The 23,301-nt window shown below is 41.4% G+C and overlaps 1 protein-coding gene across 9 annotated transcripts in view; it reads right to left on the minus strand.

The window, feature by feature from the left end:
* ndrg4 (NDRG family member 4) overlaps window positions 1-23,301 on the minus strand; it is a 111,763-nt gene that overhangs the window by 41,418 nt on the left and 47,044 nt on the right. For 7 of the 9 annotated variants that reach the window (XM_033036076.1, XM_033036075.1, XM_033036074.1 and 4 more), the window contains exon 4: window positions 1,803-1,908. In XM_033036076.1, the coding sequence (XP_032891967.1) occupies window positions 1,803-1,908 (106 nt within the window). Of the gene's footprint in view, window positions 1-1,802; window positions 1,909-11,219; window positions 11,353-23,301 lie in introns of those variants that run through there. The other 2 variants (XM_033036079.1, XM_033036078.1) reach the window with 1 other exon arrangement.

Consider the following 23,301-nt stretch of genomic DNA (forward strand, 5'->3'; position numbering starts at 1 on the left):
TCAGGCTCTGGTTGTGATGATGTATTATCACTAAGGGCTAGAGGTTCCCCGAATTTCCTTCAGGATCTACGCCAGGTGTTGGAGTCGGCAAAACTATCAGCAGCTCCTCGCTTGGTTGACCCCCTTCTCTTGGCTGGACGTTGACGTGCTCGTCACCGTTTGGCCAGTATGCTCTTATTTGATCGACATGACGACGCACGATTCTTCCCTCATTCAACTTTACGTTGTACATGACTTCACTGATGACTTCTTCTATCATCCCATAAAGCCAAGTATGGCCTGAAGTGAAGTTCTTGACCATGACCTGATCCTTCACTTCAAAGACACGTTCCTTGCTTCCTCGATCTGCTGCCTGTTTCATTGAAGCTTGCTTCCTTCGGACAGCTTTGCTGAGATCGGGTCGCAGACTGTCAAGTTTAGTGCGGATCTTTCGTCTGAACATCAGTTCACTGGGTGACTTTCCAGTCGTTTCTTGAGGTGTGACTCTGGACTTCAACAAGAACTTCTGGAGCGTTAGTTCCAGGTCCGATCCTTTCCCTTTTTTCACATCTGCTTTCACTGTCTGTACACCTCTTTCGACTAGTCCGTTGCTGGACGGGTGTTTGGGTGATGTTTGGATATGGCAGATGTTGTTGCTGCTGAGGAACTTGGCAAATTCCTCAGACACAAACGGCGTACCGTTGTCTGTTACCACCGTTTCCAGTAACCCATGAGTTGCAAACAACCGTCTCAGGGCCCTCACTGTTGCTGCTGCTGTTGCATGTCTCACCCTAATGGCTTCAATCCATTTGCTGTAAGCATTGACCACAATCAGCAAATTCTCCTTGTCCAGGCTGGCATACATGGGCATAAAGCAAACATGGGCAAACTATTTAATCTTGACCCAAGAATTTAAATCATAACACTACTATTAATAGGAAAGGTAAATCTAAAATCAATGTGCAGCTTGGCATTTCATTAAGCCTATGATCAACCTCTGAAATACATTGTTTGGGTAAATAAACCTATCAATTTACACTATTGAATTCAAATGAAAATTAAATACAGATTTATTCTTTAAATTTTAATTTCAAGATGCAAAATATAGGCAATTTGAGACTGTAAGGGCATAATGATTGAGAGGGGAAAATAGACTCATGATGTCCAAAGTTCTCCATGATAGATTGTTTTCACTTCAGACCTAGTATGTTGTAGACTATTTGATAGAGACTGATTTGTCGCCAAATCCATTACGACGGCATCATGAAAGCACAAAGCAAACTAGATATTGCTTGGTCTTTTACCATACAGCGAATCTAACGTTCCCATGAGTTTGCACACCAAGGAGCAGCAGAGATCTGGACCAAGTTCCTTCACATACGATCCTGAATTATGTACAATGCCAAAGGATGAGAATATTTCCAAGTCAATCTGTATGATACACCAGAAGAACCAACTTCCTCTTATTTAACTTTTTATATAGAATTCAAAAAAATATATACTTTTTTATCCATGCCATTGTAAAGAATTTAAATTGATCAATCTCTTCCTATTATACAGAATTCCAATATACCAAATCTTTTCCTATTCAGTTACTCCACCTCCTAACCCCCAATTGTATACATTTTTGAAGGTAAAACTTTTCCCTGCTCATTGTAATTAAGTTGAATTCAATTGAGTTAACCAGCTTTCCACTAACTCTTGATACGAGGAACAATTTTAGGTCACATAATTGGCCATTCATTGCCATTGTGTGTGTAAAAAAATCGATTTCACTAACAATTAGAGCCATATGTGTTTCTTTTATGATAAATGGTACTCACGGTTCATTCCAACATCGTGGTAGGTCAAGATTGCTGGGCGGTTTCCTTTTGGTGCACCACGGATAACAACATGCAACATCCCATAAGGTGTTTCAATGTCATGCTCCTAGTGGGATCAATAATATTAACAGTAAGTGACTTGCAATCTTATTTTTATTTCCCAAAATTCATAATTGTACAGATAACAACTCAAGAGCCTGTCCCATTTGGGCGTCATTTGCTCGTCACGCAGGTGGCGCGCGAGGATTTTGAGAATCCCAAAATCCTGGGGCGCCACATGCTACCGTGCGTCACTGCCTACGCCACCACACGCCATGCGCCCTTAATGCATGCCATGCGCGCGTCGTGCATCGTGACGTGTAAACGATGTCGCATAAATGACACGCAAATGACGCCCAAGTGGGACAGGCCCTATAGGCAAACATCTTACCAACTTTTTATCCATTGTACACAACTGTGCAGACCATAATAGAGCCTTTGTTCAATCATTTTGTATTGTACAGAACCATTCCATGCAGTGTACCTCGCATTAAATTAGACTTACCAACATATTGTTTAATAACTCTACGATTGTAAAAACTCCTCAAAACAGTGTACATGTTGAATCAGTGATTATACAGCTCAACCAGATGCATGACTCTTAAATCATTAATTATCTGTAATCCCCCCCCCCCCGCCTCAAAAAGGCAGCCAGCATCATCAAGGGTCCACACCACCCTGGCCATGTTCTCATTTTACTCTTACCATCAGGGAGAAGGTATTGGAGCTGAAAACCGTGGCTTCTAGGTTCAAGAAAAACGTTTTCCTTACAACCATCAGGTTTTTGAACACTACAAACACTAACTTAACTGAACTTTGAACTCTCTTGGTTGCATTAAGGATTTGGGGTGTTTTGCACTAATTTTTTTGTTTATAATGATAATGAGTACTGTTTTTACAGTCCTGTTATGCTACTGTGTGTAAGAATTTCGTTGTTCTGTTTTCCATAATATGACAATTAGACATTATTAACGTGACTCTCTTGAAAACGCAAGAGTTCGTCATTCGGTCCCTGGTACCTGTGCACCATGGAATAAAATCATAGCTGGTCCCCTGTCTCAGTGCCACACTGAGTTAACTGTATTCATACTTCAACACATATGCAAAGGCACTGAATCTATGTTGGAAGATTAATAATTACTCAGTGATCATGTCAATTGAATTCACCCTGTCTTAAACATACTTACTGCCCTAAACTAAATACACTCATTATCTTGAAATATAATATTTATACTACAATCTAAACAGTCACACTACCCTAAACCTCAATAGTCACATTGAGATAAATGCATACTGACTGTCATTTTGCAGGCACACAGAAATAAATATGTTCACACTATCACAAATAGAAACTCTTATCATTAAGATTAATTCACAATGTGATAAGCAGTCATACACAAATCATTTACATTACAAAAATACATCATACAGGCCAATCGGTTCATGCCAGTGGGAAAGCTCCACAGAATACACCTCCCACCTTTCGAACAGAACGTGATGAGCACGCACAATATGACAGATACACATATTCATGGTGTGACAAATAAGCACTGTGAAACACTATCACAGCTAATGTGATGAAGACTCCTGCACAATGACAACGATAATGGCTCAGATTTTACAGTTAGCGTCAAATGAACAGTGTTATTAGACTTACACTCGCACAGATTTGCGAAACAACTTGGCATCATTGGAGAATCAACAGAACATAGTCCACTCTACAGAGCAACTTATACCGTGTAAAACACAAGGCCAACTGTATGACTCCTTAACCAATATGAGAAATGCTCCTTGAAACACAAATATTTTGACCCTGTCAGTTTAAGTTTAATGCTTAATTAATTCCATCTAAGGAGCAAGAAAATAAGAGGGAGAGAAAGATGGGATTAAAATACTTGTAGTCTTTCATTAAAATATCTCCAACAATAATTAAGATCTGAAGGATCCAAATTTCACTCCTCTAAAATAAAAATTTCAGTGCCAAAGTTGTTGCTTGGCAGCAATATCATTCAATGTGCAAGACCAATTTTTCTGCATTTTAGTGGATAACCAATCTTGTTATATATATGTAAACATTATGTCCTTCAAAGCAGGATCCAAGGAAACAGCAACATACATTAGTTTTCTGATCCCCTTATTTAAATGTGGCTGTAGAAGCTGCTGTTTGACCTGCTTCTTAATAAATACCGTAAAACATTATTCCTAATGGAAAATGTGGCCAATGGGATAAATTGGTTGATTACAATCACAATGTTAAACCTAGACACCTTCATGAAAAGGATTGTCCAGCTTAAACTGGCATACAATAAAATGCATGAGAAGATTAATTCCAAAACTCGTGATTGAGATAGTGGAGTCCCTGAGCTCTTGTTGAAATTCCACTGGAAGTACATGTAAACGCTGTGGATCTTCATTTACAGTAGCCTTTGCAACTATTTGTAATGATTGTGCTTGTGAAGCAACTATTTGTGATGTAGTGTCCCAAAGTAACATCACAGCTTCATTTGTAAATTCATTAAATGTGCACAAGCACTCATCCAAGCATCCCTGGTATACTTCTATAATACTCCCCATTAGCATTTGATTTATCTAATGCCTCTGTCACATTCAGGTTCAACACATCAATGGTTTCCTGGATGGCTTCCCACTTTCCGTCCCTAACTAATGTAAAACGTTGCTCACTGACCTACATTGGCTCACAATCAAGGAACTGCTCCATTTAAAACATATTCTAATGTTCAAATCTATCCAAGGGCTCACTATCTCTCTGTAATTTCCAAAGCTGCAACCACCAAACATCCTTGGGCATCCTCAGTTCTGAGCCTGGCTCGTTTATAATTTTCATTGCTTTTTGATGACTGGCTTCTTCTTTAAGACTGTTTGAGAATATGCTTACTAAATCTGTTTTCTCCTTAATCTTTCTTTCCTACTTTCAGTTGTTCCAAAAATGTTTTATTGCCCATGATTCTGTTCACTTATCCTGAAATTCCCTTATAATACTTCACAATTTAGATATCATTCCCGCTGAGTATATTTTGGTTAATAATACATTTATAATGCTCATTGGAAAGATTTATTTAATTCAAGTTGCAATATAGACAAATGTTCCCTTTGTTGTTATCCTTACAACTATCCTTTTTCATATTTGTTATTCATTCCTCAAATAAATGTATTGACCTTTCTCAGAATCACAGCATGGCTCATTACATATCCCACATCTTCCTAAAGGTCTAAGTAGGTCATATACCAACAGCTCCTATTTGTAAGTGAAGCAGTAGCTGGTTTCTATTTCTCTTTCACAGGATTAATTGTCTATGCAAATTACAAAGATGTACCTCAAGAACGCTGATGGAGCTTACTGCTCCAGAAAAAGGAAGAAAAGGTTTGAGTTTGTCAACAGTCTAAAAGTTGTTAACAAGTTTTTCCTTTGATGTTTATTCTTGTAAATGCATGTTAAGGGCAAACCTGGCACTCCAGAACCATATTGTTATCCAGGAGCTAACATTGTCACGTTGCAGATGATAAGTTTACAATTATGTAAACAAATGCCTCTGCCCCAAATTCAACTTACAGCTAGTTTGATACACTGTACTCTCCATGGCATCTCGGGTCAGGAAATTTAGTACATTTTTGCTACTTGCACACAATGGGCGTGTTTGAACTAAAACCTGACAACAGTCCACATAGGAAAAGGGAAATTCATGGCATGAAGGTGGCTAGACAATTGTGGGCGGCTTTCTTTATGGTTTTCCCATCTACACCCCTTTCCGTCTTCCGCAGAGACCGTTCCCTCCGCAACTCCCTGGTAAATCATCCCTTACCACCCAAACCACCCCCTCCCCAGGTACCTTCCCCTGCAACCACAGAAGATGCAACACCTGTCCCTATACCTCCTCCCTCGACTCTGTCCAGGGACCCTGACAGTACTTTCAGGTTAGGCAGAGGTTCACTTGCACCTTCTCCAACCTCATCTACTGTATCCACAGTTCAAGATGTGGACTCTTATACATCAGCGAGACCAATCGCAGACTGGGTGATCGTTTCGCGGAACACCTTCGCTCAGCCCACGTGCACCAACCTGATCTCCCGGTTGCTGGACAGTTTAATTCTCCTTCCTTTTCCTACACAGACCTTTCTGTCCTCGGTCTCCTTCATTGTCAGAGTGAGGCTAAACGCAAATTGGAGGAACAGCATCTCATATTTCACTTGGGCAGCTTACACCCCACCCAAGTCGCACTAGCTTCTCATTTTCACCCCACAAACAGCTTACAATGGCCTCTTTCCTTTATCATCATTACTTTTTTTGTATATCTCTCATTCATTTCTTTTTATCTTTTCACATCACCGTCCATATCTCTCATTTCCCTTAACCATAAACAGTCTGAAGAAGGGTCTCGACCCGAAACATCACCCATTCCTTCTCTCCAGAGATGCTGCCTGTCCCGCTGAGTTACTCCAGCTTTTTGTGTCTTTCGATAAGGTCAGCTGTGGGTATTATTGGCCAAACACTCATATTAAATTCTGGCTGTAATATAGGGATGGCAAAAACTAATTTACACACAAGAAGTTTCAGCAAGCAGCAATAAAATACATAACCAAATACAGTAACTTGATTTAAGTGTTTTTGTTGTGCAATTAATATAGGTCACAGGAGAGGATTAATTGTTCATTATTCGGAAAAAAGTTTGCATTTTCCTGGAAAGAAAGCACATCCAGACTAAATCACACCCACTGAACTACAGGACTGGCAACCTGAATATTTTATTTTCAAAACTCATGCATGGGGCTTCTAATCATGACTTTCTATTTCAGAAACAAGTGTGTTGCAGGTTGAATGATGACTGAAGAACATGCAACCACACACACATATTCATGATAATGCACTTGCTCAGATATCAATACATTGAAAGAGAAATGCACACATACAATGGTGGTCATCCACATACATCTACACCACATGCACACAACGTTATTCAATTTCTATAGCTTCATACTCATGTGCACGTGCATCAACTATATAGATATAATTCCATTCACAAACACAACAGAAATCCACACTTGGTCAAATTTCACATTGATACACTCCTGCATGCACTTGGACTTTTCATGAAATACCACTAGTCAATGACCCATCGAAAATTGACCCATCAGAGTTGCAGGATCACTGTGGGAGGCAGATTTATTTGCAATGAAGCAGGTTCGCACAAGTAAGAGTTTGGGCTCAGTTTTGTCTACCTGCCTCTTGTAGGTGATATTCTGCCAAGGTTTGTGCAGTTTGTTACTCAAAACTTGCTGACTATTTCCTGCTATGTTTCATAGTTTTTACTTTCTTGTTTGCTTTTTCTCCTTCGCCAACAATTAGAAAACACGGATTGCACCAATGGGTATTCGTATTCCCACTTTACACAAACTGGGTTCAATAATGACCAACCCCACTCACCCACTCCATGCCCTGAAGGTGATCAAGAGCAGCATCTTCAGTCAGAGGCTGATTGCACCAATGTGCAAAACTGAGAGACATAGGAAGTCCTGTTTACCAGCTGCTATAAGGTTATATAATGCTCATAAATAACTGCACTTTTTTTAAATTAATTGTATTTTAACTTGTATTTTAACTTGTTAAGTATGGAAGCCATTTGAGGAAATGTGTGGTGTTATGTCTGTCTTGAAGCTGTCGTGGCACTGTAATTTCCTGTAAAGGATTATTAAAGGTATAATCAATCAATCAATCAATCAATTACAGCTAAATTACTCATGTTTTCTGTCTCCAACATCCTTCAACCTATCAACTAGAATAGTTACATCCACACTTATTACCATAGCAATGCTGGCCTCATTCCATCAGTGACAATCCCTTTGTCCTATCTATCCCTTTTCTGCCATCTATGACACTTGAAACTAACTTGTTTTCTCTTTTTCCCTGTTCTGATGTTGGGGGGGGGGGGGGGGGGGGGGGGGGGGGGGGGGGGGGGGGGGGGGGGTTCTCCACCTGAAACCGTATTCCCACTTTACACAGATACTACTTGACCTGCTGACCATTTCCACTATTTTCTGCCTTTATTTCAGATTTCTGGCAAGTGCCGGCCTTTTGATTTTCAATAGATACTGAAATTTCCAGTAATGCCTAAATCCTGAAAATGTATTAAACATAAAACAGGGTGGAGTAGTGGATTTACCTGGTTTGTTCAAATATTCTCTTTCCCTTTGCTGCACTATGATCTTCCATTGATACCCTTGGCTCTGACTTTGCCTAGCACTTCCTTTACAGGAACAAACAATTAAAGGGACAGCAAGTTTTATTTTTACATAAATTTTCTGGGACATGGGTAGATTAGATTAGATTAGATTATTTAATGACCACACAGTCAAGCTGGTGGAATTCAGGTTCAATACAGGATGTTACAAGGTAGGCTGATTCCCGTCAAACATAACATAAAACACAACATCATACAATATACAGTACATGCATGGGGAGGATATGTGCTGTTATCATAGTGTGTTCAGAATTCGGATTGCGTGTGGGTAAAAACTGTTTTTAAATCGAGATGTCTTGGCGGACAGTGAGCTGTAGCGCCTTCCTGATGGCAGCAGGTGGAAGATGTGGTGAGCTGGGTGGGAGGGATCAGAGATGATTTTCTTCACCCTTGACACAGACCGTTTGTGATGGAGTGATTCTATTGATGGAAGGGGAGTGCTGATGATTTTGGATGCTTTGTTAACTATGCGTTGTAATTTATTACGGGAGTGAGTGTCTAAACTGCACTCCATAAACGGTATTGGTGACTAGGTCAGTATTTATTGTCCATTCCTACATACTCTCCAAATGGTGGCTGTAATCCACATTCTTGAACCACTAAAGTCCTTCTGGCGAAGAATAGATAGAAGGAATGGGTGATGTTTTGGGTCGAGACCCTTGTTGAACATCACCGATTCCTTCTATCCAGAGATGCTGCTTGTCCCACTGAGTTGCTCCAGCATTTTGTGTCTATCTTCGGTGTAAACCAGCATCTGCAGTTCCTTCCTACAGAGATCAAGGGTTTGGCAGGTACTTAGAAACGCCTTGAAGAGTCACAGCAGTGCATTTTGTACATGGTGTACCCTGTGGCCATGGCACACTGGCAGTCGATGGAGTGGCAATCATGTGGGCTGCTTTCTTCTCGATGGTATCAAGCTTCTGGAGCACTAGTGGTGTAAACTAGTCATTCAACATTTCAAGAGTATTCAATCAACCTCTTCACTTGTGCCTTGCAGAATGTATAAAGGTTTTGGGGGACACTAGGGCATGTCACTCATCAGGGGATACCCAGTTTCTGACCTGCTCTTCTAGCTACTGTTTTTGAATGTCATGGAAATAATGTGTTTTATCTGATTATAGAAACCAGGCATAATATCAAATTACAATACAATCAGAGGGGAATCGGAAACTAACTGGTAATAGAAATTTCCTACTCAGTTGAAAATTTAAAAACTGATTTTCGTTTGGCAAGACTGATAAGAATTACAACCAAAAGAGATCAAATAGACATCATTTCCTGCACATGCTCAAAACTGGGTCACAATACCTCTCTGCCCCCCATTACAAGGCAATCATAGGTAAAGGTAAAGAGACCCATTGTAGTAACTATTTCTGAAGGGTTTGATAATCCATTGCTATATCAATATCCAGACATAGGATCATTATGCCTAAGTATGTACAGTGACATACATATATTTACACAGACGTGTGCGAGAAGCAAACCAAAAAAGGCACAACACAAAATATGCAAATTCTTCCATGATCCCCACAACAACATTGCGCTTGTCATATTTAAAGACATTCTTAACTCACATTGTACACACAAACTTCAAGGGATAAATACATGCATGCACGCAGTTATACAAAAAATACATTCAAATGACATATATAGATGGTGTTGGATATTTGTATGTTCTTATGAAAACATTCACACCAAAAACCAAATGCATGCATGTGGTTGCGTACTGATTGTAATTACCAAGTCTTCTTACGCAGCAATACGAATCAAGGATACCCGACTTCCACATTGGTTTTAGTGGTTATGAAGTGGCCAATGAGGTCAACATGGGAATCTCAGATTCTTCCACAGAAGGGGTGAGTGGTGGCCAACAGGACTAACATGGGTAACTTGTGAGATGGTGCATTCCTTCTGCCACGTACCGAGGGCCTGTCTCACATTTTTTGAATGCTTCTTCCTCACTTTGAGCAGTTGTAGGCTAGCGGTTGCTGGGAATCAGTAGGGATTTTGCATTTCTTCAGAGGCTTTGAGCACACCCTTGATTATTTTTCTCTGTCAACCTGGTAATCTCATCCTGTGACAGAGCTACCATGCGCAGGCATGCTGAAACATTTGCATTTTTATGGCACCTTTAATATAATAATAGAGTCCAGATATTTTATCACAAATGTCATTTTAAAAAATTGACATTGAGCCATAAAGGAAATTAAGGTAGATCCAAAAAAATTGTTAGTTAAATTTTAAAGAGCATCTTCAAATCTGTGCATATTAGCACACATTTGCATTTTCGTTCCTCAGCACATGTACGTGCATAATCATGCAGTCACATACATGCACACAGATGTTTGCAAAATGCATATAATGCACTCAATTATAAACATTCACATCCTATGTGTATGAATATTTGTATTTAAACATACACATTGAATCATATACATAAATCTGTATATAAAGTGCTCACATTCCCAAACACCAGTATTAATGTGTCAAACCATTCACTGTCATTGGACCATACATTCTCAGCAACACGCACCCCTGCCTCATCAGATAAATGGCAAAGTCATTTGTAGAATGTCCTTGTACAGTGGTTGCAGCTCTGTGAGAATGTACAAACCTTGCCGCTAGCTGGTTTTCCACAGAAGAAATCCTGCTCCACTAGCACACCCGAGCAAGCTGCAAATTAAACCAGTTTAGCTTTTCTCTCGACCCATTAATAAAGAGGGCTACAGGACATAGGACGCACTATTGTCTCTATTGCCTGCTCCCGATTTTTGCTTACTAATTTATATAAAGTGACCATCCATCAAGCTCATGCTTTTTCAGTGCAGATAAATAACATCTTATTCCCTCTTCTCACCTCGCCCGATTTTCGACTCCATTGGCTCACGATCTACCAGAGCGTACAAAGCTAACAACAAAGGCTGCGTGCCTGCACAGCTTGAACAGTTCCCGAATGCCAGTCGTTTAATATGGATAGAAATCACAAACAGAGGATGAATGGGGGAAGGTGAAACAGGAGGGGAGAAGGATGGCTCGATGGACATATACAGCATCGCTTTCTTCCTCTTCTGTTCACATTTACACTCTCACTCCCTGCAACCCTTTCTCTTCAGCATCCACTTACCCCATCCCAGCACTCAGGCATCTTGAAATAAATTAAGGGCTTGTTTCCAGTTCAGTACAAAGTCCTGAATATAGTGTATGGAAAGCTCAGCCGCATCAGTCTCTATCACAGCTCTGCAGCCTGTCACTCAGAAGCTATGCCTTTTATAGGAACCCAGGATTCTGCAGTCAATGGGCAGTGTGCAAAGCTCATGCATTGGTAGCCATGGAAAGGATGAGAGCTCTGATTGGTTCTGAAACTGCTCATCTCCTTGCTCATTCTGTTTGAGTGTGTGAGCGTGTGTGTATGTGTGTGTTTGTGCATGTGTGTACGTGTTTGCCATGCACTACCTTTCTCACGTTTGGCTTGCACAATCCAGTCCTTTCCATTTGTCATTTATACAGCTTCTGCAGCTGATGTGAATTTCTGTTATTTGCAGCGAGACATGAATGTCACTGCAATGCTCATGATCTCTTTGTGCAGCAGTTGGCGCTGAATCCTGCAGTGCTCAGACATTGGCTCAAAATTTCCCAACCTAGAAAATGTAAACCACAATCATCCACAGGGATTTTCAATACCCAGCCTGCACAATTTCATGAGTGAGAGTGTGCGTGTGTGTGTGTGTGTGTGTGTGTGTGTGTGTGTGTGTGTGTGTGTGTGTGTGTGTGTGTGCGTGTGTGTGTGTGCAAGAGAAAAAAAAAATAGGGCAGGGTTAAAGTGAAAAAGGGAAACAGTGTGACAGTTTTTGAGATTTGCCTTATTAAAATCTCCAGCCACCACTAGCCGCATCAGGCTTCTTGTTTTGGTGTCGACATAATACATCGTGTAGGGCCAATAGTGCCACGTCGGTGTTCGCCTGCGGTGGTATGTAGACGGCTGTGATGAATACCGAGCTGAACTCCCGGGGAAAGTAAAATGGACGGCATGAGATAGTCAGATGCTCCAGGTCCGGTGAGCAGGAACGAGAAAGCGTCTTAATATTCCTAGTTATTCCACCAGTTATTGTTGGTCATGAAGCAACTCCTCCACCCTTGGATTTCCCGGATTCTTCCGTTCTGTCTGCATGGAAAACAGTGAAGGACTCGGTTGGGCAGATTACTTGATCTGGCACCAGCGGGGTCAGCCATGTCTCGGTCAGGCAGAAGATGCTACAGTCTCTTATGTCCCGCTGGAATCTGATCCTCGCCCTGAAGTCATCCAACTTGTTCTCCAGGGACTGGACATTAGCCAAAAGAATGCTGGGCAGAGGTGGACGGAAGGCCTGGGCTATCAGCCTATTCCGAATCCCCCCCCCCCCCCTACTTACCTTTACCACCTCAGGCAGCTGAGGAAATTCAGAGTCTCTCTGAGGATCCTTCAGTGCTTCTACTCTGGGGCTGTAGAAAGCATCTAGGCTGGCAACATCACAATCTGGGTTGGGAACAGCTCTGCCCAGGACAGGAAGGCTCTGCAGAGAGTAGTGCGTTCAGCCGAACGCACGACACTTGCCCCCCTGCAGGACCTATACACCAGGAGGTGCAGATCCAGAGCCAGCAACAGGCTGTGGGTTAAAGATTGGCTAGTCCAACAAGGAGAAGTCACTAGTTCTTCAAAACAGTGCAATAAAATCTTTCACATCCTCAAGGAAGAAGTCAAGTCTTTATTTAAATGTCCCTTTGGAAGAATGCACCTCAAACATTTGGTAATGGGATATTATTGTGGCGTGTATAAAGATACAATGAAAAGCTATATTTGCACACTGTACATGTGTACAAGCGTGTCCCGTTCAAACATAATGCTCATGTCCAAAGCCATCAAAAGAATGTGAAAGATCATTTGATTGCACTTGGAGATTAATTGCCCCTCATCAATGTGGTATAATTGCCAAAGGGCACTATGGCAGCTGAACATTTTCAGGAAAGGAGCATTTTAGGGAGACAGCCATTCATTGTAAACATCTTGTTCGATAGGAAGTGGTAACTTGGCTTGATGGATAATTTTCTTCCAGAATTGAAGCACAAAACTGTTTCCTCTACACATTTAACAGCCTTATATGTACATAAAGAGTTCCAATTCTGAGAATGTACAAGAGGGATGTAACCAAGGAATATAAATCAATTTCTTGGAATTCTACAGAAACATATCAAAAAGATTGAAAGGGCAATAAGTTAGGTATACCAGCCAAAAGTGTGGCTGTGCCAGACCAAACACATGAGCATTTTCCCTGCTCAAGCAAAAATTTCAGTGTTTGACAGATTGCTGGGATCTGGAAAGTTACTTTATTAGGATCTGAAAGTCGCTCCACTGTGGCTGATAACATAACAACACTGAACAGAGTAAAGTTTCCTGTGAGATTTGTCTTAAAGCTAAAATAAAGCCAAATCACAAAGAAATTGCTGGGGTAAAGAATAAGGCAGAAAGGTGGTTAGAGTAAGTGACTGATGCAGAAGTCATGTAATAAGGATTTTGGACTGAGCCATCTGCAATCACCCATCTAGTTAGAGAAAGAACCACTGTTGCTTCCTTTCATAGGCTATGATTTTCTATGCTTCAGGCAGATTACCATTGTTTATCATGGTAATAAATTCATAATTTCTCCATGGATCTCTACTGAATGAGACGAACTGCAGTTTTATTTTCCCCACTCAATGAGATTCTCCAAGCGTACAGGATGGCATTGTCAGGTGCTTTTCCTTCATGAAAGTGCTACAGGATGAGCCAATTGCGTAAATTTGAGGATCATGCAAATTAATGTGAAAATTGCCATTATCCAGACAGATGTTCTATCATCTTTTTGGTATTTTATGCAGTTAAGATTATTAGTGTCACTAAAAACAAAGTGTTCTTTCGAGCCTAAATTTCACTCTCTGACTCACGGTCAAGATTAACAAGAACATGAAGTGCATAATTAGTTTTTATTAAATTTACAAAGAGGTGACCAATACTGCTAATTCCAGAATTTACAGTATCCTTATCTGCCCTAGAGGGAAAAAAATGGTAGACCACCTTTTTAAATGGATCTGATGAAAAGCTGTGGTGGTGTAATGAGAAGGATAGAGAATTCCAGGCTTTAGGTCTGGTTTCGATGTTTGGTCAGCCATTTGGTTCCTAGTTAGCATAATACAAATTTTGAGGGTAATGGGCGAGTGGTTTTCGAGTGGTGCTCCAATCATAGAAACATAGAAAATCGGTGCAGGAGAAGGCCTTTCGGCCCTTCGAGCCTGCAACGCCATTCAATATGATCATGGCTGATCATCCAACTCAGTATCCTGTACCTGCCTTCTCTCCATACCCCCTGATCCCTTTAGCCACAAGGGCCACATCTAACTCCCTCTTAAATATAGCCAATGAACTGGCCTCAACTACTTTCTGTGGCAGGGAATTCCAGATTCACCACTCTGTGTGAAAAATAAATTTCTCATCTCGGTCCTAAAATACTTCTCCCTTATCCTTAAACTGTGACCCCTTGTTCTGGACTTCCCCAACATCGGGAACAATCTTCCTGCATCTAGCCTGTCCAACCCCTTAAGAATTTTGTAAGTTTCTATAAGATCCCACCTCAATCTTCTAAATTCTAGCAAATACAAACCGAGTCTATCCAGTCTTTCTTCATATGAAAGTCCTGCCATCCCAGGAATCAGTCTGGTGAACCTTCTCTGTACTCACTCTATGGCAAGAATGTCTTTCCTCAGATTAGGAGACCAAAACTGTACGCAATACTCCAGGTGTGGTCTCACCAAGGATGTGAGGATGTGATATCCTCTTGCAATCCCTTGCCCTTCCAGGCAGCAATGTTCTCGGGTTTGGGAATTGCTGTCAAAGAAGTCAAGGTGATCTAGACAAACTGCAAATACTGTACATCTTGTAGATAGAACACACTTCAGCCAGGGTATAGCAAAGTGGGCTGCTGTTTTCCGTTTATACAGTGTTGAACTTCTTGACTATTGTGAAGCTACAGTTGTTCGGACGAGTGGGAAATATTCTCTCACACTCATATCTTGTCTTGTAAATGCGGCAAGTATCTTGCTGCAGTATGCATTTATTCTCTGTTCTGCTCCTGTAATCACAGTCTTAATGCAGTTTGTCAATGGCATTCTTGGTCAATGGTGACCCCAGGATGTTGATGGTGGATACCTCATAGTAAATGAACTTTGCATCTGCATCTGAATTAACGCTAATCTGCCCACCACTTACCAACTTCCATGCCTGAATGTCCAGGCCTCGTTGCAAGCAAGCTTCAGTAACAAGTAGGCAACTACACTTCGTCAGGTCAGACATCATAGCTTGCTGCTTGGTGGAACTGAAACCCACTCTGACTATATTTTGCTATTTGCACGCAACCCAGTTGTAACCTCACTACTTAAAAGCCCAATACTGTGGGATCCGACAGGCATGGGCCAAACCACAAAATGCCAGCAGATATTTTTTCTGAAGGAATTACAAAAGCAAATAGAAGTCCAATGTCAATTTGGTAGATGTGTGGTCATAAATACTGAAATTAACCTCTTTATCCAAGTTCCAGATTGTTTAATTAACTGAATTTGAATTTCCTATCTGCTGTGGTGGGTTCTGAATTTCTGCAATATTTATCAGGAAATTGTAACCCATGGAACAAGACTGGAAACTATAGAATGCAACTGTTACACACTGCATGATACAGCACAAGGTGTTGGCAACAAACAATTGGAATGTTTACCAGATATTTTAAATGCTTATCAATACCTACAATCACATAGAAAGCAAATATTTATCCAGGGACTGTACCAAAGATAGTAATTTCTATTAGGAGTCATGCCACGCAAAATGTCTAGTCATAGTCACATAGCTCTTTCGTCCATCATGTTTGCATTGACCATTAATCACTCATTAACAGTAATCCTATACTTTTATTTTATCCTCCCCACATTCTCATCAACTCCCCTCCTGCAGATTCTGTCACTCGCCAACGTACTACATGCCATTTATAACGACTAATTAACCTACCAACCTGCAAATGTTTGGGATGTGGGAGGAAATCAGAATACCCAGAGGAAACAGGGAGAATGTGAAAACTCGAGGCAGCCAGTATGCAAGGTTCGATTGAACAGGAGACTCAGGCACAGTGAGGCTGCTGCTCTCCCAGATGCACTATGTGCACCTAAAATAGCATCCATTATGTTTGTATCTGGCAAAGAGTAGTGTTAATACATCCAAGCAGGCTGTAATGCCCCTCAGGTGCTACACCATACAGAACGTAGTTTCCTTTCATCTCAGTGAGGATCAAGTACAATATATCCAAGTTTACTAATGATACAAAGTTAGTTGGCAGTATGCTCTGTGAGAATGATCACATAGACATCAAGGAGATTGAGACTCATTAGTGGAATGAATACATAGAAACATAGAAATTAGGTGCAGGAGTAGGCCATTCGGCCCTTCGAGCCTGCACCGCCATTCAATATGATCATGGCTGATCATCCAACTCAGTATCCCGTACCTGCCTTCTCTCCATACCCTCTGATCCCCTTAGCCACAAGGGCCACATCTAACTCCCTCTTAAATATAGCCAATGAACTGGCCTCGACTACCCTCTGTGGCAGGGAATACAAACATGGTAAACAGAATATAATGCAAAATTTCACACATGTTAGCAGAAAACAAAATAGAAAGTTTTTTTTAAAGAAGGTGCTAGTTTGAAAGTGGTTTTCAGTGGGATGCCAGATCTTACACATGTATCACTGGATAGCACATACAAGAGGCCTTTTCTCTTGCATTCAAGTCTTTTAGCAATAAAGGCCAATTTTCTTGGCCTATTGTATGTGCAAACAAATAATGTTAAGAGAAAATTGGCCTTTATTGCTAAAAGACTTGAATGCAAGATAAAAGTAATCTTGCTCCGATTACATAGTTACTGGCAAGAATGCACCTGGAAATATCAAATACCAGACTTGTTTTCCTGCCCAATGAAAAATATTCTTACAATGGAGAAAATAAGGAGCAGCATAGTGGCGCAGTGGTAGAGCTGCTGCCTTATAGCGCTAGAGACCTAGGTTCGATCCTCACTAGGGGTGCTGTCTGTATGGAGTTTGTACGTTCTCCCTGTGAGCGTATGGGTTTTCTCCGGGTGCTCCATTTTCCTCTCACACTCCAAAGGCGTACAGGTTTGTAGGTTAATTGGCTTCTGTAAACTGTCATTCGTCCTTAATGCTGACCGGTTGCATCATGGCTTGGTTCGGCAACTTGAGCGACCAGGAGTGGAAAAGACTGCAATAAGTTGTCAACTGCCCAGTCCATCATCGGCTCTGACCGACCTACCATCGAGGGGATCCATCGCAGTCGCTGCCTCAAAAAGGCTACCAGCATCATCAAGGATCCACACCATCCTGGCCACTCACTCATCTCCATGCTGCCTTCAGGTAGAAGGTACAGGAGCCTGAAATCTGCAACATCCAGGTTCAGGAACAACTACTTCCCCACAGCCATTAGGCTATTAAACTGTCCCATCTGGGACACATGACAATAAACTCTTGAATCTTGAATCTCTTGAATCTTGATGAAGTCCCAATGGTCTATGGCCATGATAATCCCAATGACAAACCTTATCGATAAAATGGCTGCAAAAGGATAAAGGCATCAGCGAGTAAAATCATACCCTAAGACATGCCCACTGTCAAGAACGTTGAAAGCTTCTGAATGCCCTGACATGTTGAAACATTCAAATACTGTTAAAAATTAATTAAAATTAAAAAAAAAACAAATAGAACTCTAAAACTTAAATTTATAAAGTTAAAGCAAATCAAATTCCAAATTGTAAATTACCTCTCAGCCATGGCACTTGATTCATATGAATGGTCTTGCTGTTCCTGTGCCAGGTCATTTTTCCTCCACTTCCTCTCTCACACAGTCAATTGTGTACAAAATCATGACTATTTCTTTGATATATTTGTTGAGCAAAACAGGAACAAGTTCAGTTGGCGAATGTCCCAAAGAACTCAGCACAGTTATACTTCACTATTGGACTGAAAGGGAGCCCATATATCTGAAGGATTGGCAAAGTCATCAGCAGTCCATGGTTAACTGTTCTGAGATTTCACGATTCATGTCGGGATCCCAGCCTCATGATACTTGGAGGAGGCTGCAGGACAGGCAGGTTATTGTCAATATTCTTCACCACATTCTTGCCCAGTAAATGGCATCTCCCGGGTCTCTGTACAATTGACCACTCTTAGTAAATCTTAGTCATGCAGTAGAGAAACAGGCCCTTTGGTCCCAACTCATCCATGCCAAGCAAGAGGCCCCATATGAGCTAGTCCCATTTGCCTATGTTTGGCACATATCCTTTTAAACTTTTTCCTATTCATGTCCAAATGATGCTATACAATTCTATAAGAGACTTCTATGCTCAAAGGAACAAAGTACTAGCCTGCTCAATATCTCCCTGCAGCTCAGGCCTCAAGTCCTAGCCAGCTTAATGGCATCTTTCCTATAGCAGGGTGACAAAACTGAACACAATACTCCAAATTAGGCCAAATCAGTGTTTTGTACAAGTGTAACATAACAATCCACTTCCATTCTCAATTCCCTGACTGATGAAGACAATGAGCCAGAAGCCTTCACCACCCTATCTACCTACAATGCCACTTTCAGGGAACTACATGCTTGTTCTCCTATATCCATCTGATCTACAATAATCCTCAGGGCACTACCATTCATTGTGAAGCTCTGTCCGTTTGCAACACCAAAACTACGAATTGAACTAATTTGCCATTGCTCGGCAAACTTCTACAACTGAAGTGAAGAAAAAAATCTTGCTGTAATTCTTGATAATCATCTTCACAGTCTACCCCTATATCATTAGTCTGAAGAAGGGTTTTGACACGAAACGTCACCTATTCCTTCTCTCCATTGGTGCTGCCTCACCCATCTACCTTTGATTTTTCCAACATCAGCAGTTCTTTCTTAAAGAGTTTCTCCAGCATTTTTGTCTACCACTATTTTAAAGTTTTCTGCAAACTTACTGATCATGCCTTGAGCACTCTTCCAAATTATTGATATGGATGGCAAATAGCAATGGACCCAGCACCGATCCCCAAGGCACACCACCAGTCACATTCCTACATTCCAAAAAACAACCTTCCACCCTCTGCTTCCTACAATGAAGTCAATTCTGTATCGTTAGATAACACTCCCTGGATCCCATGCGATCTAACTTTAGCCTATCATGTGGAACTTTAACAAAGGTCTTGCTAAAACACATATAAACTACATCTATGACCCTCCTCTCATTAACCATCTTGGTTATATCTGCAAAAAACTCAATCAAATTTGTGAGTCATGATGCCGCATGCACAAAGCTATGCTGACTATCCCTAATCAACCAGTCTTTGCAAATGAATGGACATAACTTAGCCCTCAGGATCTTCAAAATCCTCATCAGCAACTTTCCTACCACAGGTGTTAGACTTATTGGTCTACATTTCCCAGGTTTTTCTCCACAACATTAGCCACCCATCAGTATCTGGCACCTCATACTACACACGAGGACATCCAGCACCACCTTGACTGTAATACTGATAATCCTAAAGACATCTCCATTTTCTATTCCCTGTCTTCATGTCTTTCTCCATTGTAAAAACAGGAGAAATATTCATTGAGGTTCTTGCCCATCTCCCCACATAAATGACAACTATAAGTTCTGAGAGGCCCTATTCTCTCTCTAGTTAGCTTTATCCCATCCATCCATCTATCTATCCATAACTAAAATTCTGATCTTGTTATCTTCCAGTTTGTGCGGTCTTCCTATTTGCGCAAAAACGGTTCGCGATAGCACTATGACTTTTCGCTAGTTCACTCACCGTTCTCCTGTGCCGCGAATGCACCAAGTTTCATTCCGATTGGTTGAATGTCGTAAAAGTTAGCGAGGTTTAAAAAAGCTTAAAGCACGCGTGCTTAGATCGATCTCTTCTCCTGCCGTCAGCGCCGTGCGGATCAGTCTCTTCCCGTCACTCACCTGGACGGTCCGCCCCTTCCTGCGCCATCGCGTCTTTACTGGAGCCGAGGATGGCCAAAGGAGGTTTCCAACCGGACACAATTTTCGGAGGGACCTGAAGCAGCCCAGACCTGTCCCAAGCAGCCCCGCCCCAAGCAGCCCAGTGTCGGAGACCCAGCCCAGCCTAGCGTGGGAGACCAGGCCCAGCCCAGCGTGGGAGGCCCAGCCCGGAGTCGGAGATGTCGCCAAATGGAAAGCGGAGACTCTGATCCCGGTGGAGGAGAACAACCCGCGACTGTTGTGAGTCCCCATCGCACCGCCAATTCCAGCCACTACCCCTCTGGTCCCCATTGCTGGCTCTTCCCCCATCTTTTCCCACTCAGCTCCAGCCACGTCCATATCAATAACTATTTTAAAGCTAATTGAACTGTGGTTGCCGGTCCTAAAAAGCTTCGTCACTTGCAATACCCAATTACCCATCAGGAAGTCAAGCCTTGCCCTCTCCATTGTAGGGACATAGATATATTCCCCGAGTAAACCTTCCTGAACTAGCTATCCTCACTATCATGTGGCAATCTGCAAGTGATTTCTGGCTGCTCTCCCTCCCTCAAAGTTTCTCGAAGTTTTTCCACTGTCTTTTTATTTTGAGATGACTACATTTGCTATCATCCCCGATTTCAAAATATATTCCCTGAAATTAATTGTAGGTTCTAATACAATACCAAGAGATGCTTGCTGCATATTTGTTTTTAGTCTGGAAAAGCCATTTACTATTATTTTCTGGTTCCTAAACCACTTGACGTACCCAAATTATGCCTTTAATATCATGTTTTTAAAGAGAGTTTAATCAAACATAGTTTCACAGATATGCATTATATCAAAATTAACAAATGTGCCTTATGATCACATGTAGGTGTTAGCTAACAAATGGAACCTAAAATCACAGAGCAAAGGATACCAGGCTTCATCTGGTTTGATTTGGAATTTTGATGGGAGGAAAAGTGGGATAAAATGATAATTGATTTAAATAAAGAGCTAGAACAGATCAAACAAGGATGCCTAATTTTCGCCACACCTTCTTTCTTCCTGATAACAATAGCAATGTGTTTGCCTGATGCTGATTCAATCTGCCAGAATTCATCTGGTTTGGGAAGTTGTTATTGCTTCACTGCTGTGATTAACAGCTGTGCTTTTAGGTAAAGAACCAATTGAAAACCTTTGCATTAATTTAGCTAAATCGTTGACAGAGTAACTATAGTAATTAACTGAAAAAGTCACCATAATTCATGCCTCCAGCCTAACCTTTCAATACCCCCCCCTCCAACCTCACACAGAATAGCTGAGAGCTTTTGCATATTTGATGTGAATTGTATTGAACAAGTCACCCATGTTGATACTGCCTTTAGGACTTAATTCAAAGCAACTTGAGTGTTGTCAGGCGATTGGCCAATCTGCTTGAACAGTTCGATGGCATTACCGTAGTATTGACTGAGGGAATAATGGCTTTGAGGCCTCAGTGCCCCATGCAGATATGATAGATTCATTCAACAGACCCCGCTACCACTAATATGCTGCATTCATGCCTCTGCTCTTATTCAAATCTGAGCTAAACATACTTTTCTGTCATTAATTTGTTTAAATTTGAACACCATCTTGATCTTGCATGTACTTACCCAGTACACATACATGTTTACAGTTATGGAATATCATAGTTATATCAGATTTTTTTAGATTTAAGTTTGCATGTGAAGTTAGTGCTGCCAATCAGCTACCACTCTAGGAACTCTCTCATTTTCACTTCCACTGAATTCTGGAGTAAAATAATACTGGAGTTTTAACTGCATCTTGTCAGTCAGCTGTAAATCTACCCAGTTTGTCTCAGTGCATGTTTGCATTTCAGTGGGAGAGTGTACAGAGTGGGGGAGTGTACAGAGTGGGGGAGTGTACAGAGTGGGGGAGTGTACAGAGTGGGGGAGTGTACAGAGTGGGGGAGTGTACAGAGTGTGTGAATATTTGTGTTCTTATCAATGTTCATTCCAATTAGCATATCGCCCATATAATTACATGGAATTACAGCACAGAAATCAGTCGCTTGGCCCACCTAGTCGGGAATGGTATTTAAATCCCATGAGACTCCTTCAATACTGTTAACCTCATCGCAACCTATTAACATGCTTTGAGATTTGCACTTCTCTCATGCATTGATCTAGTTTTCTTTTGAGCAATCTAACTCATTTGATTCAACCTGTACAACTGCAGAAGGACCTCTTTGCTCCTATACTCAACTCCTCTTGTTATAAAGGCCAACATGCCATTCGCTTTCTTCACTGCCTGCTGTACCTGCATGCTTACTTTCGTTGATACACAAAAATGCTGGAGAAACTCAGCGGGTGCAGCAGCATCTATGGAGCAAAGGAAATAGGTAACGTTTCAGGCCGAAACGTTACCTATTTCCTTTGCTCCATAGATGCTGCTGCACCCGCTGAGTTTCTCCAGCATTTTTGTGTACCTTCGATTTTCCAGCATCTGCAGTTCCTTCTTGAACACTTTGCTTACTTTCGTTGACTGATGAACAAGGACCCCCAGATCCCGTTGTACTTCGCCTTTTCCCAGCTCGACACCATTTAGATCTGCCTTCCTGTTTTTGCTACCAAAGTGGATAACCTCACATTTATCCACATTAAACGTCATCTGCCATGCATCTGCCCACTCACCCAACCTGTCCAAGTCACCCTGCATTCTCATAGCATCCTCCTCACAGTTCACACTGCCACCCAGCTTTGTGTCACCTGCAAATTTGCTAATGTTACTTTGAATCCCTTCATCTAAATCATTGATGTATATTGTAAATAGCTGCGGTCCCAGCACCGAGCCTTGCAGTGCGCCACTAGTCACTGCCTGCCATTCTGAAAGGGACCCGTTAATCCCTACTCTTTGTTTCCTGTCTGCAAACCAATTTTTCTATCCATGTCAGCACCCTACCCCCAATACCATGTGCTCTAATTTTGCCCACTAATTTCCTATGTGGGACCTTATCAAATGCTTTCTGAAAGTCCAGGTACACTACATCCACTGGCTCTCCCTAGTCCATTTTCCTAGTTACACCCTCAAAAAATTCCAGAAGATTAATCAAGCATGATTTCCCTTTCGTAAATC

This window comes from Amblyraja radiata, chromosome 17 (genome assembly GCF_010909765.2).
Source record: "Amblyraja radiata isolate CabotCenter1 chromosome 17, sAmbRad1.1.pri, whole genome shotgun sequence".
In the NCBI taxonomy this organism is placed as follows: Eukaryota; Metazoa; Chordata; class Chondrichthyes; order Rajiformes; family Rajidae; genus Amblyraja; species Amblyraja radiata.